The sequence below is a fragment of the Tursiops truncatus genome, chromosome 20, assembly GCF_011762595.2.
Source record: "Tursiops truncatus isolate mTurTru1 chromosome 20, mTurTru1.mat.Y, whole genome shotgun sequence".
NCBI lineage: Eukaryota > Metazoa > Chordata > Mammalia > Artiodactyla > Delphinidae > Tursiops > Tursiops truncatus.
This window is the reverse complement of record NC_047053.1, coordinates 46,344,110-46,360,992: the sequence shown is the minus strand read 5'-3', so window position 1 is coordinate 46,360,992 and position 16,883 is coordinate 46,344,110. Positions and strand designations below refer to the sequence as shown.

General features: G+C 62.5%; 3 protein-coding genes across 19 annotated transcripts; 2 read left to right on the top strand and 1 right to left on the bottom strand.

Annotated features, from left to right (window-relative positions):
• Positions 1–88: 88 nt before the first annotated feature.
• On the top strand, positions 89–7,995 carry LRRC45 (leucine rich repeat containing 45). 6 transcript variants are annotated; one of them, XM_033847660.2, is made up of 17 exons: positions 89–813; positions 1,294–1,355; positions 1,744–1,814; positions 2,093–2,271; positions 2,546–2,674; positions 3,517–3,629; positions 4,000–4,058; positions 4,350–4,427; positions 4,728–4,863; positions 4,966–5,043; positions 5,141–5,252; positions 5,338–5,408; positions 5,832–5,924; positions 6,034–6,126; positions 6,672–6,845; positions 6,929–7,076; positions 7,347–7,995. In XM_033847660.2, exons 1-17 carry the CDS (start codon positions 594–596, stop codon positions 7,541–7,543), a joined length of 2,013 nt encoding a protein of 670 aa, XP_033703551.1. In that variant the 5' UTR covers positions 89–593; the 3' UTR covers positions 7,544–7,995. The 6 variants fall into 6 exon arrangements, with proteins under 6 accessions (XP_033703551.1, XP_033703550.1, XP_033703549.1 ...); XM_033847659.2 differs by having other exon boundaries at positions 2,534–2,674; positions 6,675–6,845; XM_033847658.2 differs by having other exon boundaries at positions 2,534–2,674.
• A 153-nt stretch (positions 7,996–8,148) lies between these two features.
• On the top strand, positions 8,149–11,166 carry RAC3 (Rac family small GTPase 3). Of its 4 annotated transcripts, none has more exons than XM_033847680.2 (6): positions 8,149–8,692; positions 9,268–9,377; positions 9,540–9,657; positions 9,841–9,903; positions 10,337–10,496; positions 10,648–11,166. In XM_033847680.2, the coding sequence occupies exons 1-6, from the start codon at positions 8,501–8,503 to the stop codon at positions 10,776–10,778; spliced, it is 774 nt and encodes a 257-aa protein (XP_033703571.1). In that variant the 5' UTR covers positions 8,149–8,500; the 3' UTR covers positions 10,779–11,166. The 4 variants fall into 4 exon arrangements, with proteins under 4 accessions (XP_033703571.1, XP_073653319.1, XP_033703572.1 ...); XM_033847681.2 differs by having other exon boundaries at positions 8,524–8,692; positions 9,268–9,339; XM_033847682.2 differs by having other exon boundaries at positions 8,524–8,692; positions 9,268–9,339; positions 10,337–10,500.
• Positions 11,167–12,548: 1,382 nt separating this feature from the next.
• Positions 12,549–14,561, bottom strand: LOC117309555 (L-xylulose reductase). Of its 9 annotated transcripts, none has more exons than XM_033847673.2 (8): positions 14,407–14,561; positions 14,226–14,323; positions 13,552–13,706; positions 13,412–13,454; positions 13,236–13,335; positions 13,078–13,142; positions 12,868–12,985; positions 12,549–12,748 (listed from the first exon to the last, which is right to left on the bottom strand). In XM_033847673.2, exons 1-8 carry the CDS (start codon positions 14,456–14,458, stop codon positions 12,645–12,647), a joined length of 735 nt encoding a protein of 244 aa, XP_033703564.1. In that variant the 5' UTR covers positions 14,459–14,561; the 3' UTR covers positions 12,549–12,644. The 9 variants fall into 9 exon arrangements, 8 of the variants coding, with proteins under 8 accessions (XP_033703564.1, XP_033703565.1, XP_033703562.1 ...); XM_033847674.2 differs by having other exon boundaries at positions 13,108–13,142; XM_033847671.2 differs by having other exon boundaries at positions 13,078–13,335.
• Positions 14,562–16,883: the final 2,322 nt, after the last annotated feature.

Here is a 16,883-nt window from a genome sequence, read left to right as displayed (position 1 = left end):
ATCGACAAAGAGCGCGCCTTCTGGAGCCCCGCCCCCCGCCTCCAGCCAATGGACCCTCCGCGCGCGCCCGCTCCTTCGCCTTCACTAGCCCGCGGTGAGCGCCCCTCCTCCGCAAAGCCTCCTGGGAGTTGTAGTTTCCTCCAGGTCTTCCCGACGCTCCCTGCTCTTCCTGGATACTGAGGCGCGCGGCGGCCGTGACGAGCGAGCGGGGGGCCAGCGGCGCGAGGGCTGGGGCATCGGGCCCGGAGCCCAGGGGTACGGGCGACGTCCGGACGGACCGGCCCCGCCGCTGGAGGCCCCGCCCCCGAGGACGCCCCACCTCCTCGGTCCCAGGCTTCAGCGGTCCGCTGAGAATCACCCGCCCCTGCCCTCCTGGGGCCTCGCGCCTGTTGGACCAACTCAGTTTGCGCCTCTTTTCCTGGCTGCCGAAGACTTAGAGTCTTTGTGCCCCCACTGAGCTGCCGGGGGCTCTCTGAAGGCCCCCAGGGGAGAGGCCCTGCCGTACTGCCCTTCCCCGGCTTCCCGATCCCAGCTGGCTCCTGGTGAGGCCTGCCTAGGCGCTTTCCGGGAAGCCCTTCCTGCACCCCAGGGACATGGAGGAGTTCCGGCGCACCTACAGCCGGCTGTGCAAGGAGAGTGGGGCCGAGCCCCAGGAGACTGTTCTGCAGCAAATGCACCAGCTGCCGCAGGGCCGGCTGGACCTGGCCACACAGAGCCTGACAGTGGACACCTGCAGGGCTCTGGGCAAGCTGCTACAGAAGGAGGCACTGCTGACGGAGCTCGTCCTGAGTGACTGCATGCTGAGTGAGGAAGGTGGGCACCAAGGGCCGGCGGCCCAGGGCAGCCCTTCCAACTTCAGTGTTGGGGCCGGGCTCCCCTGGCTTCTTTTTGCTCTGCTGCTTATTAGCTGCACGTGCCACAGTCCTTGGTGCTTAGCATCTCTAGCAGAGAACTCAGTCTCACCCGATCTCTTCTTTGTGAGGTTACTCCCTTTTACTGTCATAAAGCAGCAGCAGCGTCCTCTCTGGAAACCCGGGAGCAGAAGGCAGTTTCTCTTTGTAATGGGAAAGCCTTAGTGTCCCCTGACTTAGGAGAGTCCCGCTGTGCTGGTGAGCCACCCGACTCCACACCTGGCGGATGTTTCAAACCTGACACAGGAGTGGGGTGACTCCTTTTTGGCATGAACCTTGGCTGGTGGGGGCCACTGGGACAGCCGTCTCTCCCCTATGTGTGGGGAGCTGACCCAAGATGGAGACACCAGGGGTGGAGGGTGACTGCCCTGCTCTCTTACAGGGGCCGTGCTGCTGCTGCAGGGGCTGTGTGTCAACACCATCGTGCGGTTTCTGGATCTCAAGGTGGGTGGATCTGCACTCAGGGGCGTGCCACCTGAGAGCAGGAGTAGAGAAGATACAGGTGTCCTGGCGACCAGGGGTCTGCATGGTGGCCGGAGACTGTGTCTGTAAGCACTCTTAGCACACAGGCTCCGCACCATTTGCTCATGGTCTCACGCACGCGTGTCGGTGTTCTGAGGGCAGGAACGTGAGTTCCAGAATGTTCTCACAAGCAAACTGAAATAGCCTGCATTAGGAGGCCACTGCGGGCAGGGAAAGCAGAATTTGAAAGGAGCCACACCTTCCGTTCGCCATGGCCTCCCCCACCGCCTGACGCCTGACGCCTGGCGAGGGTATTCAGAGCCCAGCTCAGGATGCCGGGGAGTGACTGGCTGGCCTCTTCCTGTCCTAGGGCAATAACCTTCGCGCCTCAGGGGCCGAGGCACTGGCAAAACTCCTCCGACAGAACAAGTCCATTCAGAGGTAGGGTGGCGGTCCCAGCCCCTGCTCTCCCCCGAGCCCCCGCTCTCTCTCTGCGTGGTTCTGGGTTGGCTCCAGCGGACACGGTTCTGCAACATGAGAGTTCACGCCTTCATGCCGGTCTTCCGTGGTGGGGAGTAGGCGGGTATGAGTTACTCACGCGCCTCCAGCCTTTCTGCCAGAGACACCCAAGCCTGTGCCCCTCCTCAAGCCCGCTGGACCCCATGGGAGCAGGATGGGAGCCTTCGGGGCCACGCACCTCACGTCCACCCTTCCTGCAGCCTAACCCTGGAGTGGAACAGCCTGGGCACGTGGGAAGAAGCCTTCGCGGCCTTCTGCGGGGCCCTGGCAGCCAATGGCGCCCTGCGGCAGCTGGACCTCCGCAACAACCAGATCAGCCACAAGGGTGCCGAGGAGCTGGCTCTGGCCCTGAAGAGCAACACCAGCCTCCAGCAGCTTGGTGAGGCCGCCAGCACTGGCCTCTTCGTCCTCAGACCGGGCCAGGAGGTCTTGGTCTGGGGGGGAAGGGGGAGGGGTTGCATCTCATCGCTTCCTCAGCCCTCCCACTGCTTCCTTTGTCCTCTCCCAGAAGGGTGGGGGTGGGAGAGGAGGGGCACGCTGAGCTGGGCTCCTGATCTGTGGCCGATCGCAGGGAGTACCAGTATTCCAGGCTGGGCCAGCCCTCCCACCCCCGCCCCGTGCTTTCCATCTGGCAACACCAGATTTCCCTCCAGACCTGCGCTGGAATCACATCGGCCTCCTGGGGGGCCGCGCCCTGGTAAACTGTCTCCCCAGCAACAGAACCCTGTGGAAGCTGGAGCTGGCTGGGAACAGCATCCCCGGTGACATCCTCAGAGCCGTGGGTACGGGCACATGGAGCCGCTGGTGGCTTGCACTGTTTGGAGCAGGACATAGAGCTGATTCCCTGTGTCAGAGACTCAGCCACTGAGGGAGGGGTGGCTTGGGCCAGAACAAGTAAACACGGCATCACGATGGTAGCATGTTAAAAACAGAGGAAGTGAGAGCAGGCTCCAGGGAAGAAAAGGCAGCGGCAGGAGCCTGCAGAGTGCCGACTGCCTGGTGCTGCGCCTCACCCTCCTCGCACCACGGTCTCCGCCTGTCATGACCCTGACTCCTCAGCCCCAAGCCCACTGAGCACTCTGCCACTCCCCATGGCTCGTTGTCCCACCGGCAGCGCCAGCCACCCAAGGGCCCGAGCCTGGGTTGCAATCTAGTGTGGCATCACCACCTGCTGGGTCTGCCCAACGCATGTCCTCTCCCACTTCTTGGTTCTTGGGCCTGCCTCTGAGTCACCCCAGTTGGCACTGTGGCCACTTCGGGCTGGCCTCTCTCCAAATGCTGCCTGGACCTTTCCAGAGCATGGGAGCTGAGCACACCATTCACCTCTTAAACGTCACACGCTGGCCTTTGGCCTTTGGGGCGGAGCCCAAATGCCCACCTTTTCTGGCAGTTGAGCAGCCTCTCCACCTCTCCCCGTGTGCCTGTTCCCCCTCCCAGGCTCCTGGCTTCACTGTTGTCCCTACCCCTGCCCCCTCTGAGCCCCTCACTTGCTAGTGCACTGAGGGGTCTGATTTGTGGGGTGAGATACCACCTCGCGCAGTGTCTTCTGGGCATGGGGCTGGGCTGGCCGTTGGCCACTCCTGGGGCTCGGCCTCCCGGTAGACAACTTGGCTCTTTCCAACAGAGCAAGCCATGGATCACAACCAGGACCGGCAGACCGCCTTCCGGGAAAGCCAGGCCCGCGCCCACGTGCTCAGCAAGGAGGTGCGGCACCTCCGGGAAGAGAAGTCCAAACAGGTGAGGACAGTGCTGCCTCTGACTGCAGGGCCTCGCCCCAACCCCAGCCCCGCCCTGGCTGTATGGACAAAGGGCCCCCCTCAGCCCCCGTGCCATGGCCTTGTTCCTTCCTTCTGGGCCCTGGAGCCTCTCCAAGCAGCCAGTAGCCAGGCCTGAGAGGCAGCCTCTTGTTCTGATGCCCTCTGGCTGGGTGGGCGGGTAGGTGGGCTTCCCCTCTGGGCCTCCCTGCGTGGGAGCCACTCTCCCTTTGGATGAGGCTGAGCCCTTTCGTGTCCTGCCGCCTCAGTGGATGTCTGCTCTCCTGTCCGCTGACGGTGGGGAGTGGGCGGGCTCTGGGCCTTGACCGGGCTCTGGCTGGCTCTGTCCCCAGTTTCTGGACTTGATGGAGACGATCGACAGACAGAGAGAAGAGATGGTCAGGAGCAGCAAGTGAGTGTGGCCCCAGGGCCAGGGGGCAGGGAGGTGGTGCGCTGGGGGTACCCGGGCTTCGGGTCCTCACTCTGGCCTTGGAGTGACCTGACGTGAGCCTCGTCGCCTGCCCGTGAACAAGGTTGTGGGGTGTGTTTACTGAGGGAGTTGGCTGGAGGGTTAGAGGCTGCACCGTGACTTCCTCAGCCCACACCTGGAGGTGGCGTGAGTGTGAGGAGCAGCAGCTGCCGCAGGGAGGGGCCCAGAGGGCGCCAGGGTTTGGGTCTCTTGAACCCTCCTCTGTGCCCACAGGGCGTCGGCAGCACGCGTGGGGCAGCTTCAGGAAGCCCTGAACGAGAGGCATTCCATCATCAACGCTCTCAAGGCCAAGTAAGGAGGAGCAGAGGGTAGGACGCCAAGTAAGGAGGAGCAGAGGGTAGGACGGGGTTGTGCGGAGGCTTCAAAACACTTTAGAGACCTGCCCACAGGGCAGAGGAGGACTGTCCAGACAAGGACTCGAGTCCCCAGCGTACAAAGGAGGTGGAGGGACCGCTGGGATGGTAACCTGGGAACGCTTCTTGGAGGAGGTGGGCGCTAGCTGGGGTAATAGTCTGGCAAGAGTGAGAACAGCAAGGACTTAGCAGAGTCTAGAGGAGGGATGGGGTGGGGCTAGCCCTTCCCTCCTTGCAGGCTGCAGATGGCTGAGGCTGCCCTGGCTCTGTCAGAGCAGAAGGCCCAGGACTTGGGGGAGCTCCTGGCCACCACAGAGCAGGAACAGCGGAGCCTGGCACAGAGGCAGGCAAAGGAGCACAGGCTGGAGCAGCAGGTGGGCAGGGAGGGCTGGATGGGCAGGTGGTTGGGTGTGGGGTAGGCAGGCGGTGCGTGGTGGCAGGTGTCCAGTGGTGCCCTTTCCCCATCTGACCCCCAGGAAGCTGCAGAGCGGGAGTCTAAGCTCCGCAGAGACTTGTCTGCTGCCAATGAAAAGAACTTGCTTTTGCAAAACCAGGTATGGGGGCAGGGTGTGGGGGCAGGTCCCTGGAAGGCCTGGGGCAGGGCTTCAGGGAAGGGGCCAAAGCTTCCCTCCCTCAGTGCCGGTTTTCCAGGTGGACGAGTTGGAGCGGAAAGTGAAATCTCAGCAGGATCAGCTATTCCTGACCAGGCAGGAGCTGACCAACACGGCAGCTGAGCTGAAGATGCGGGCTGTCCAGGCTGAAGGTGGGCACACACAGGCCTGCCACTGGGTCCTGAGAACCAAGGCCCCCAGAGGAGTCCTACCCACGCTCTTCCCCTGTGCTTCCAGAACGCCTGGAACTGGAGAAGAAGAGGTCCCGGCAGAGCTTGGAGGACGCGGAACACCTGCGCTTCAAGGAGGTGCCTCATTAGTTGTGTCGTCTGGCCTTTGCTCTCTCCGCTTCATCGGGGCCTGCAGACACCTCGGTGTGGCATGGTGTCCCCAAGGCGCACTCCTGGCCAGGCTTCCCTCGACAACCTTGGGGTGCTGGTGGCATTTCTCCAACAGCCCTGGTAGATGTCAGACCCAGAACCTCCCCACCAGTTTCTAGAAGGGACCCTGACTGCTGGGGCCACAGCGCAGGCTGCCATGTGCTCTGTGCCACCTGGGGTGCAGCACTGGGACGTGCCGTCCATCCTCACTTCCTGTGAGGTCACTTGGGGCAGCACTCACTCGGAAGTAACAGAGTCCCCAAGATTCACCTGCCCCCAGGGTGGGGGGTCCCAGAGGGGAAGGCTGGGGAGCCAGCGTGCCAGCCCTGTCCCCACCCCACACCTGGGCAGGTGGAGCACATGACTCGCCACCTGGAGGAGAGCGAGAGGGCCATGCAGGAGAGGGTACAGAGGCTGGAGGCTGTGCGGCTGTCCCTGGAGGAGGTGAGCTGGGCGCCAGGCTCTGCTCTCCCCTAGGGAGGCTGGGTGTGGCCAGAAGGGGTCCCTGGGCAGGGGCAGAGGGCAGGCCCAGTGGTCACTGTCTGCGGTGTAGGAGCTGAGCCGGGCAAAGGCCGCGGCACTCAGTGAGCGCAGCCAAGCTGAGGAGGAGCTCATCAAGGCCAAGAACCAAGTCCGCCTGGAGGAGGTGAGCCCAGGGCCACGGTCCGCTGCTTGCAGCGCCCACTGGGGAGAGAGGTCTGAGGGGTTGGCATGAGCTGCCTGGGTTGCACAGCCCTTTGGGCTTAAGTGGGCCAGACCAAGGCTGTCTTCTGACTCTGTAGGGAGGGACAAGGGAACAGGAGGTCCAGGGGTGCAGAAAACTTAGACGAGGACACTCATCCCATCAGCACCATATCCAGCCCCCCCCACGCCCACGCAAAGAGCCAATGGTCCAGCCCCAAGGTGGGGAAGGGGTTTGGCCCAAATGTGCAGCCTGTGACCACATGGTGGAAGTAGGGGACCAGAGGCCAGAGGGCAGGATGGTGTCAGCCTGGGACATGGGGGAGGCTCCTCATTCAAGTTGAGCCCATTCAGAGCAACATATGCTATAACTTTAGTGACAAGGCAGTTTCCACATTGCAAACATACGCTCCTCTTTGTCTGAAGGTGGGGCTGGGGGGTTCACTCCTCTCGTGAGCTCAGGGCCACAGGCCAGAAAGCAGCTCACCAGCCCCTCTCCTGGGCCTGCAGCAGCAGCGCCTGGCTCACCTGGAGGAGAAGCTGCGGCTGCTGGCGCAGGCTCGGGACGAGGCTCAAAGCGCCTGCCTGCAGCAGAAGCAGGTGGTAGCCGATGCCCAGGCGCGGGCCAGCCAGCTTGGCCGGCAGGTGGAGGGCCTGACGCGGCGCCTGGAGGAGCTGCAGCAGGTAGCCGGGACATCGAGGGCTCCCAGGGGTGCCCCTGGTGCCCCCAGCTGCCACCTCACCCCCCCCACCTCCTTGCCTGGCAGGAGCTGAGCAACAAGGACCAAGAAAAGGCGGCTGAGGTGACAAGGGTGCGGCTGGAGCTGCAGGAGCAGAACGGCCGCCTGCAAGCCGAGCTGACAGCCCAGGAAGCGCTGAAGGAGAAGGCAGCGGCCCTGGAACGCCAGCTGAAAGGCGAGCTGAGCGCCACCCCCGCCCCCCTGTGGCTTCTCTGCAGGGCCTTCCTTACTGGGTCATCCCACAGGAGGAGGAGGAGGCTGGCCTGGAGAGCTGAGCTTGGCCTAGGTCTCAGCTCCAGGAGGTTCTGGTAGGGGAGGCTGGGTATGTGTGTGCCCAGGGGACCCCGAGCGAACCCCACCCTGCCGGCCCCCTGCGGACCTCTGGGTTGGCAGGAGCCCAGGCAGTCCCCAGAGCCCCTTCCTCACTGAGCTTCCTCCCTTGCAGTGATCGCAAGTGACCACCGGGAGGCACTGCTGGACAGGGAGAGCGAGAATGCCTCTCTCCGTGAAAAGCTTCGCCTGAAGCAGGCCGAGATTGCCCGGATCCGGGATGAGGAGGCCCAAAGGGCCAGCTTCCTGCAAAATGCTGTTCTGGCTTATGTGCAGGGGTCCCCCCTGAGGACCTTGAGCCCCCAAAAGTGAGGGGAGGCAGGGAAAGTCTGAAAGTGGCAGGAAGGTGGCATCTGTTGGACATCTTTGTCTCATGCCTGCCTCTCCCTTCTTTACAAGGGACAGGCCATGGGTAGGTCCGGGCTCTTTAGGCAGGGTCTACAGCCGGTGACTTGGAAAATCAGTGCTGGATGTGAGATGGATGTGAGAGCAGGACGGCTGCAGCTTACCACCAGAGTGCCCACCTGCGGGGGGTCCAGAACCTCGCTGGCCAAGGGGGCTGGAGAGGGCCCCAGCCCCATCCCCACTCAGGAATGATGCGCCTGAGAACACAGACCCATGTTGGAAGGAGATCTGGGGGAGCAGGCCCGAGCTCTCCTGGCCCCACCCACCACAGTTCAGTCACCTTTCACAACCATGAGCTCCGCAGGCCCCAGCGCTCACTCCAGGGTGTTCTGAAATACAGACTTTTGCAGTTTGTGATACATTTTGGCCCCAGTGCCTTTATCCAGTATCAGTCTTTTCTCCAAGCTTGGGCCCTTCAGGAAAGGCCCTCCAGGTGTGGCTGGGTCACCCTTCTAACTGCTACCAGGTAGGGATTGGTCCAGCTACTGCAGCAGACAGGTGGGGATGGGGGCAGCTCGGCAGGGGGCTGCCTGCCTCGTGGATCTCTAGTGACTGCAAACACCTGAGTTTTCACCAGCTGTCTCGTGGTTAGAGGGTGGGTGGGCCTCAGCCCCTCCCTCGGTGGGCCCGGGGAATCCTCTCCCTAGAAGAAACCTTGTGTGCACCGACCACAACCTGTTCAGGTGGGTGGGAGCAGCCTGTCTGCGCTGCCCTCGCCCCTTGGCGTGGGTCACAGGGGCTCTGGGGAGGGCCTGCCCAAGCTCGACACGGATTGCGGGGTGCCCTGTGACCCCGCCCCCCACCAGATTTCTCTGGAAGGCGCGTCAGCCCGGGTTCGGGGCGGGTCCGCGCCCCCCGCCCTCCATGCCGGCCGCGTTCGGCTGTCTCCGCGCCCGGCGCTCGGCGGCGCTCGGCTGTCTCCGGCCGCTCGGCTCGGCGCTCGGCTCGGGTCCGCGGCCGCTGCGGCGCCGGGCATTTCTCCGCAGCTCGGCTCGCGGCCGCGCCCGCCCGGCCCGCGCCCATGCAGGCCATCAAGTGCGTGGTGGTCGGCGACGGGTGAGTGCGCGAGGCGGAGGCCGCTCGGCCTGGCGCGCCAGGCGCGCCGGGAGGGGTTGGCCCCGGGGACCCTCCTGGGCAGGGCGCGGGGCTCCGGGGCGCGGCCGGGACGGAGGGTGCGGCGTGCGGTCCGGGGATCCCGGCTTGGGGTCCAGGCGGGGCGGCCCCGACCGGCCCGTGGGCGTTGGGGGACCGGGCAGCGGCGGGAGGACGCGGTGGGGCGGGGTCCCGGCTGGTCGCGGGGCGCAGGCCTCCAGCCCAGGCCCACCTGATGCTGCCGGCAGCCAGCGGCCCCTCCTGGCCTCCCGGTGGGTGGGGCCAGGCCTCTCACCTGGGCTTAACCCTCAGCCGATGCCACCTTCCCGGCACCTGCCTGGGGCTCTGAGGCAGCTCGCTCCAGCCCTCACCCACCACTCTGCCACCCCGGAGGCCCTCCTGCCCTGGTCCTCTATCGCTGCGGATCTGCTGGGCAGGCAACCCTGTTCCCACCCTGGGCACCGTGGGAGGGGCTGCCCTCGCTGGGCAGAGGGCTGAGGTGGGTCTGGGAGCAGCGTGGACTTGCCCTCTCTCCGCAGCGCCGTGGGGAAGACCTGCCTGCTGATCAGTTACACGACCAACGCCTTCCCTGGAGAGTACATCCCCACCGTGTGAGCAGGCGGGCGGGTCCAGAGCTGGCAAGGGGAGGGTATGGACGCCTGTGTGCGGGGCTCCCCTGGGCTTCGAGGTCGGGCCCAAGTAGCCCTGGTCTGGGTTCCGGGGTGAGGCGAGGTGCTGACAGAGCTCCAGGTCTGTGCAGGCCTGAGAACCCAGACACGGGGGGGAATCTCTCTCACTTTGTTTCCTGCAGTTTTGACAACTATTCTGCGAATGTGATGGTGGACGGGAAGCCTGTCAACCTGGGGCTGTGGGACACCGCTGGGCAGGAGGACTACGACCGGCTTCGGCCACTCTCCTACCCCCAAACTGTAGGGGACCACAGGGCTGCCTGCAGGGGCCGGGTGGCTCGGGTGGAGGCCCAGAGGGCCTGGTGTGTGTGCATGCGTGTGTGTGTGTGTGTTGGGGGGGTGAGCAGAGGCCATTCGGAGCCTCTTTGACCATTCCTACATGGTACCCTCTCTTCTTCCCTTCTTCTCTCCCTTTCTCCCAAGGACGTCTTTCTGATCTGCTTCTCCCTGGTGAGCCCAGCCTCCTTTGAGAATGTTCGAGCCAAGGTAGGAAAGGGCCAGAAGCAGAGTTGTGTTTCTGGGAGGGGAGGAAGCTGCCCAGAGGACTTGCCCTTAGAGGGCAGGGGTCTCTTGCTTGAGGGCCTTACAGAGACATATTGTCCTTTGGAGATTGCCGGGTGTGAGGTCTCATGGCCCAGAGGGTGATGAGGGGCCAGGGGTGGGGTAGGGGTGGTGAGTGAGGCTCTCAGAGAAGGAAGGGCCCTGACTGAGAGGACCTGACGGGCCTGGAAGCGTCTTGGCTAGGTATTTTTGTTCTTGGTCGTTCCCCTACCAGACCCAGTGGTCGCCCCGTGAAACAAGAAGGGCTAAGTGTGGGTCTAGGCACAAGGAAGGGGCCTTTGGGAGCCATGGCCTGCTCTGGGCCAGGCTGAGGGCAAAGCTCTCGAGGGGTAGGGATCAGAGCCTCTCATCCCCACAGTGGTACCCAGAGGTTCGGCACCACTGCCCCCACACGCCCATCCTCCTGGTGGGCACCAAGCTGGACCTTCGTGACGATAAGGACACCATCGAGCGGCTACGGGATAAGAAGCTAGCGCCCATCACTTACCCCCAGGGCCTGGCCATGGCCCGGGAGATCGGTGAGTGGGCATGGACAGGCCTGCCGGTGCAGGGAGGAGAGGTTCGCTCTGGGGGGCACAGTGCTGCCCCCCGCTGCCTGCCTGTGCTGCCCCCCGCTGCCTGCCTGTGCTGCCTGCCACCCTCACTCTTCTCTTTCTTTGCTGCCCCCAGGCTCTGTCAAGTACCTGGAGTGCTCAGCCCTGACCCAGCGGGGCCTGAAGACTGTGTTTGATGAGGCCATCCGGGCTGTGCTCTGCCCGCCTCCTGTGAAGAAGCCGGGGAAGAAGTGCACGGTCTTCTAGAGCCCTCACTTCTGGAGGAGCAGCCTCCAGCCACCCGCGCCTGTATCTGTTGTGTTGAGATGTCTGGTGTCCCCGAGTCTGCTGTGGGGAAGTTTTGTGGGTGGGGAGGGGGAAGAATCACGGGGACGAGGCTGCTGCTCCCGGGGTGGTGCTGGGGCCATGGGGTCCTGTCCACTCTGCCTCCTCTACCTGGGGGTACAGCTCCAGCCTTCCCTGGCCCCCAGGGAGTCCGGAAGGGAGCAGGGTCTCCCTCAGGCTGCAGGGGCAGGTCCAGGGCAGCCCCAGGATGGGCTTCCCTGATGGGGGAGTTTGTGGGGTGGGTTCTGTCCTTGTGCCCCAGGATGGGGCAGCCCCTTTTTATTTTATACAATAAACCTTCTTCATCATCTCCTGCTGTCTTGCTACCTGCCCTGTTCCTGTCTCCCCCTGCCTGCTCCTGCACCCTGAGGGTGCCAAGCCCCCAACCCCCACCATCCACGGGTACAGAGCGGGTGAGCTTCACACACACACACACACACACACACACGCGCGCGCGCACCAGAGGAGAGGAGGAAAAGCTTGCTGAGCCCTCTCGGTCTCCAAAGGAGGGACCCAGATCAAAGTGGGGGCAAGTGCATTTGGTCCCTTCTGGATGAAGAAAGCCCTTCTCACGCTGACTTCAGGCCCCTGGGAGGGCACAGCCAGGAGAGCAAGGGGCAGGATGGTCTGCAAGTCAGGCCCCATGGGGCCCTGTGGAGCCCAGGCAAGGCCAGGGGACACTAGCTGAGTGTTCAGGAAGACAGACCGTCAAGAGGAAGGACGTCCAGGCAGAGTGACCCTGCAGCCGTGGAGGTAGAACAAACGTGGTGTGGAGAGGACAGGAGGGGTTGCAGGTGAGCCAACAGCCTGGCATCGCTGGGCAGACAAAGGCGGGAGGTGAGGGGCGGGCCTGGCCTGGAGCTAGGACTTCACCCCTGAGGCCGTAAGGCACTACTCTGGTGTGATGAGAAGCCACACTGCACCCCCGCAATGGTGTGTAGAGGGTGGACTGCTGAATTTCAGGAATTTTGCTAGCCAGTTTTTAAACAGCTATTGTTAATAATTATATAAACTTACATTTGTTTTAAAAAAAATGAAATTAACAAATACTCAAAACACATCACTTCCTAAATATTTTTGTACATATTACTATTATCTGTGCTATCGGGTGTAAGGCTTTTGTATCTGTGTGGTGGGGGACACGCATCTCTCCCCAGCTCCACCTCAAGGACAGTAAACAGGCGGGAGTATTTTACCATAGAAGTTGGCAAATCCTACAGCTGGAGCTTGTGCTCAGTACGTGGTGAATAACTCACAAAGCTGAGGGAATGAAAATTGAAAACCGTCATCTGATTCAGCAAAGAAGTCGCTCAAGTCATCAACAAAGTAATGAAGTCCCAACACACAGCATCCTCAGTTCACGTTTGTCTTATGCATGGACTTCAGGAATGCCAACCAACACTCATGTTAAAAACACCACTGCTTCCATACCAGAGACCTCTGGACAGGGCCAAAGGCCAACCTCGGTCAAATTCACCACTCTCATTAGGAGCTGGCCTTCTGGAAGATTCTACCTCCCAGTCCTGCCAGGGACTTAGCCAGGCCTGAAAATCTCTCACAGGAGGGACAGGCTGCCACTGGCCCATGATGTGAGTTGAATGGTTGCCTCTACCTGGGACTCATCCCCACACCCAGCCCTGAGCGCTACATCTTCCAGCCACTTGACTGCAGCCTAGGAATGAGTGTGCAGGCTGGGCAGAAGAATCATGTTTATTGGAGGGATGGGGAAGGGGGGTGGGGGTAAAAGTGGGCTCAGCATGGAACATGTGTGTGTGTGGGTGGAGGGGCTCAGGTAGCCAGGAAGCCTCCATCCACCGGCACAGTGGAGCCCGTGGTCATGCTGCTGCGGTCACTCAGCAGGAAGAGGATGGTGTCTACCACGTTCTCCACCTCTGTGGGCGGGGTGGGGTTCAGGATGTGGTTGAAATGAGCTGCCCTTCATCCTTCCCTCCCACCCCTCACCTGAGCAAGCCACTGATGCAACTCCCAGCTGGGCTCCCGCCTGACTCACCGGCAAACTTGCCAAGTGGGATGCGATCCAGCATGGTCTTGGCCTTCTGGGGGTCGCTCCAGTTGGCCTGGCCCATGGGTGTCATCACCACTGTGGGGTTGAGTGCATTCACACGGATCTGTACTGGAACAAGAAGGGGGTCAGCTGGGTGGGCTGAGGCTCTCTGGGCACGTGGGCTGGGTGATGGGAAGGCATCCTAGTGGGGCTCACCTGGTGTGGCCCAAGCTCCAGAGCCATTACCTTGGTCAGCATGTCCAAGGCACCCTTGGTGGAGCCTGTGAGGAGAGACAGCCTGTGTAGAGCCTGAGCTGGCTGCTCAGGCTGGGGGGTGGGAGGTGAGGGGCAGGGCACAGCTGGGGCTTGCTCACAGTAGACGCTGTGGTTAGTCAGTGCGCGCTGGGAGGCCTGGCTAGAGACATTCACGATGGACCCCGGGGCTCCCCGAGCTATTAAGCCTCGGGCCACGATCTGGAATTGCAGAGGAAGCATGAGGCAGAACTGGTGTCACCCCCCAGTTCCCACTCCGGCTCTGAAGGCAGCTCACCTGGGACACCTGGATGACAGCCCGAAGGTTCACGTCAAAAGACCTGGAAGTAGATGGATAGACCGTGGTCAGGGACTGGGACTGCTGCAGCAGGAGACAGCCCTTCCCCCCGGGAGTTCCTCCACCCCACCCTGGCTCACGTGTCACACGCCTCCTTGGTGACCTCCAGGAAGGGCTGCAGCAGCGCCACGGCAGCATTGTTCACCAGCAGGTCCACAGGGCCCACGCCGCCCAGCGCTCGCTCCGTGGCCTCCCAGTCACCCAGGTCCACACACACAGGCTCTACCCCTGGGCACTGTGTGTATTAGGTGGTAAGGGGGCACATCTACCAGAGGATCCATGCCCAAGGAAGGGTACATCTGGGCCTCTGGCATGCGAGGGAGAAGGGCTGGGTTTGCATGGCCTTTCAGTTAGACAGGGGGAGGGGTTAGGGGTTCCAGAGGAGCCAGTCACCTTCTTGGGGCTCAGAATCCCAGGCTGCTGCAGGTGGAGGGTAGTTAACTCGGCCTCTGGGCCACTGGGCAACTCGGGGCTTCGGGAACGGGAGCCTGGCCCCGCCTCCGGCCAGTCTATTTCCTCCCAGCGCCCGAACGCGTCTGGCCCCGGGCCTGCAAGGCAGCCATTTCTGCCTGCTCCTAAACCCAGGGGGAGTCGTCGTTCTCCCAACCCGTCGGCCCCCAACAGAGGCCGTGCGCCCGGCGTGGGGGAGGGTGTGCAAGAGTCCTTGGCGATCCCTAGCGCCCGGCGGCCGCGTGTCCCGGCCCGCCCTCAGCCTCGCCCGCCGCCCGCTGGGCTGGGACAAGGCGACGCCTACCTCGCGGACCAGGCTGTCCAGGTCGGCCTGGGTCCGGCTCACAGCCACCACTTGTGCACCCGCCGCGTGCAGCGCCTGGACAGTGCTGCGCCCGATGCCTGCGAGGAGCGCGGCTCAGTGCGGGCGCCCCTCCCCGGCCACCCCCTCCCAGACCCACCTTTGGCCGCCGCCCCGGGCCCACCTTTGCCCGCCCCAGTGACGAGCGCCCGGCGCCCCGCTAGGCTCAGCTCCATGAGGCTCGGACCGACCCTGTGCACTGCTGAGGCCCAACTGCGTGCCTGGGTCCAGCTGCGCGCGACTGTCCGGGAGGGCGCGGGGCGGGGCGGGACGCGGCGGGCCAATTGCAGGGCGGTGTCCTGGGGAGGGAGGGAATATTCAAATAGAGGCTTCCCCGCGGGGGCGATTGGCCGAAAGGAGTGGGCGAGGCCGGGGCGGGGCAGGCTGGGTCCCCGCTGGACTCTTGGGCGGGGTTTTTCAAACTGCCCTGTTGTGACCCTTCGAACCAGAGTGAAATAGGTTTAGCGGGCCCCGCTAGCATTTCCCCTGCCAAGATGATTATTACAAAAAAACAGATGTGGTAATTAATACGTGAAATTAATACGTAATTATACGTAGCTGTACGTGAAAGAGATCTCAGTCAGGGCTTTTTTTTTTTTTTTTTTTTTTTGCGGTACGCGGGCCTCTCACTGTTGTGGCCTCTCCCGTTGCGGAGCACAGGCTCTGGACGTGCAGGCTCAGCGGCCATGGCTCATGGGCCCAGCCACTCCGCGGCATGTGGGATCCTCCTGGACCGGGGCACGAACCTGTGTCCCCTGTATCGGCAGGCGGACTCTCAACCGCTGCGCCACCAGGGAAGCCCAACATTTTTTTCTTTTGTTTCTGAGAAGAAAAGTTTGACAAAAAGGATCACATGCTCCCCTCCCCCAGACCTGGGAGTAGCTCACGCAGGCTCACTTGTGCTTAGAGGGAAAGGGTTTGGACAACCCAATAAGCCTGAAGAAGAGGCCAAGGCCAGCAAAGGTGTGCTTTAGCCTCAAAGGGAGTTGAAACGCTGACTCACCCCACCAACCCACAGAAGGCCACCAGGACTTTAAAAACTTGGATAGGATGGGAAGGGATAGGCTTAGGGTCATGGGGTACCCAGTGGCCAGCAAGGGCAAGCATTGCTTCCTGCAGCTTTAGGGTCAGAGATATATGTGTGCTTACGTGTCCATGTGTGCCATTGGCTCCTCCTGTAAAAGCTACTTTGTTCTGTGGGTCATGGTGGGAAAGTCTAGAAACACTGACCTTGAGGACCTTCTGTGGACAGGAGTAAGGAAGTGGTGATTGCAGGGCCTCTGGGTCACTGTGGCTTTGGGCCCAGAGAGGTGGACAGTCTGGAGGAGAGGGTGGCTGGGGACAGCAGGAGGCACAGGTTTGAGAAGCCCCTGGAGGATAGCCAAGTGAGTCCTCCCTACCAGATCTGGCACTGTGGTGCAGCCAACACCCTCTAGGCACTGGGCAAACCCTGCCTTCTGCTGCTAACCTTGGACCCTGCCGTCTGCCTGCCAGAAGCCAAGGGGAGGCGGGGAACAGCCCCCAGCCTGTCCTTCCTGAAAGGGACATCTGCTTAGGTCCCTTCACTGTCTTTACCTGGCCCCCAGAATGGTGTCCAAATCCTTTCACTTGCCCCGTGATCCTCGGTGGACCAGCTGGACTGAGCCAAGCCTGCTTTGGCACAAACCTTGCTCTGGGAGGCCCTGAGGCTGGCTAGAAGTGCCCTCAGCACTCCCCATCCCTGCAACGTGCCCTTTGCTCTCTCAGCCCAGTGGTACCATTGCCTGGAGGGCCCCACCCCAGCCCCTCATACCTTGCCCCCTTGCCCAGAGTTGGACACCGCACCAGTCCAGCTGACTGACCACCTCAGGCCTCATCACACCCACACTCAGAAGGCATGTGTCATGTGGAACCTGACCCAGGTAAGCACAGCTGAATCCCAACAGGGCCTGCAAAACCCTCTAGCTGCCCCAGCTGCAGGGCTGTTTTGTCTGGAGTCAGGCCAGGGACAGTAGGTAGGGCAGCAGCTGTGGACCCTTCCCCAGCTGGGGCTGCCCTCTCATGGGTGGTCTTGTGGGGGAAGGTGTGCCCCAAGGCAGAGCTGGTTGCTCAGGGTTGGATAAGCTATAATGGTCCAGCACCCCGCCCCTCACGCCGGGCGCTGAGCGCTCAGTCCCATCTTCCCTAGGGATAGCCTATGGTCCAGAGCATCTCCTCGCAGCTCCTCAGACCCTCTACCCTCTCTGGCCGGCGGTAGTGGGGGCGGGGTGGGGGGCATGCTGGGCTGAAGGGCGGAGCCAGAGCCTCAGGGAAGGAAAGGTGGCTGCACGCTGCCCTCTGCCCTCCGCCCAGAGAAGGTTGGGTGTTGCGGTAAGGGCGTGGACACGAGGAATCTTCTTGCAAGGAATCTCGGCCCTGCAGCTCAAAGGCAGGGTCAGCGGTGGAATCCGGCAGGCTTCGGATCTGCCCTCTCTTTACTTCTTCGAAGGTTAACCGGTGCCCCCCAGTCCCTGATCCTCCCCTCCCCAGCTTCCTTGCATGCCCAGCCAGAGCCCTGGCACGGCTAGCTGCAGGAGAAAGGCCTCCATTTAATTAGGCAAATCCACTCCAGCACAGCTGAGG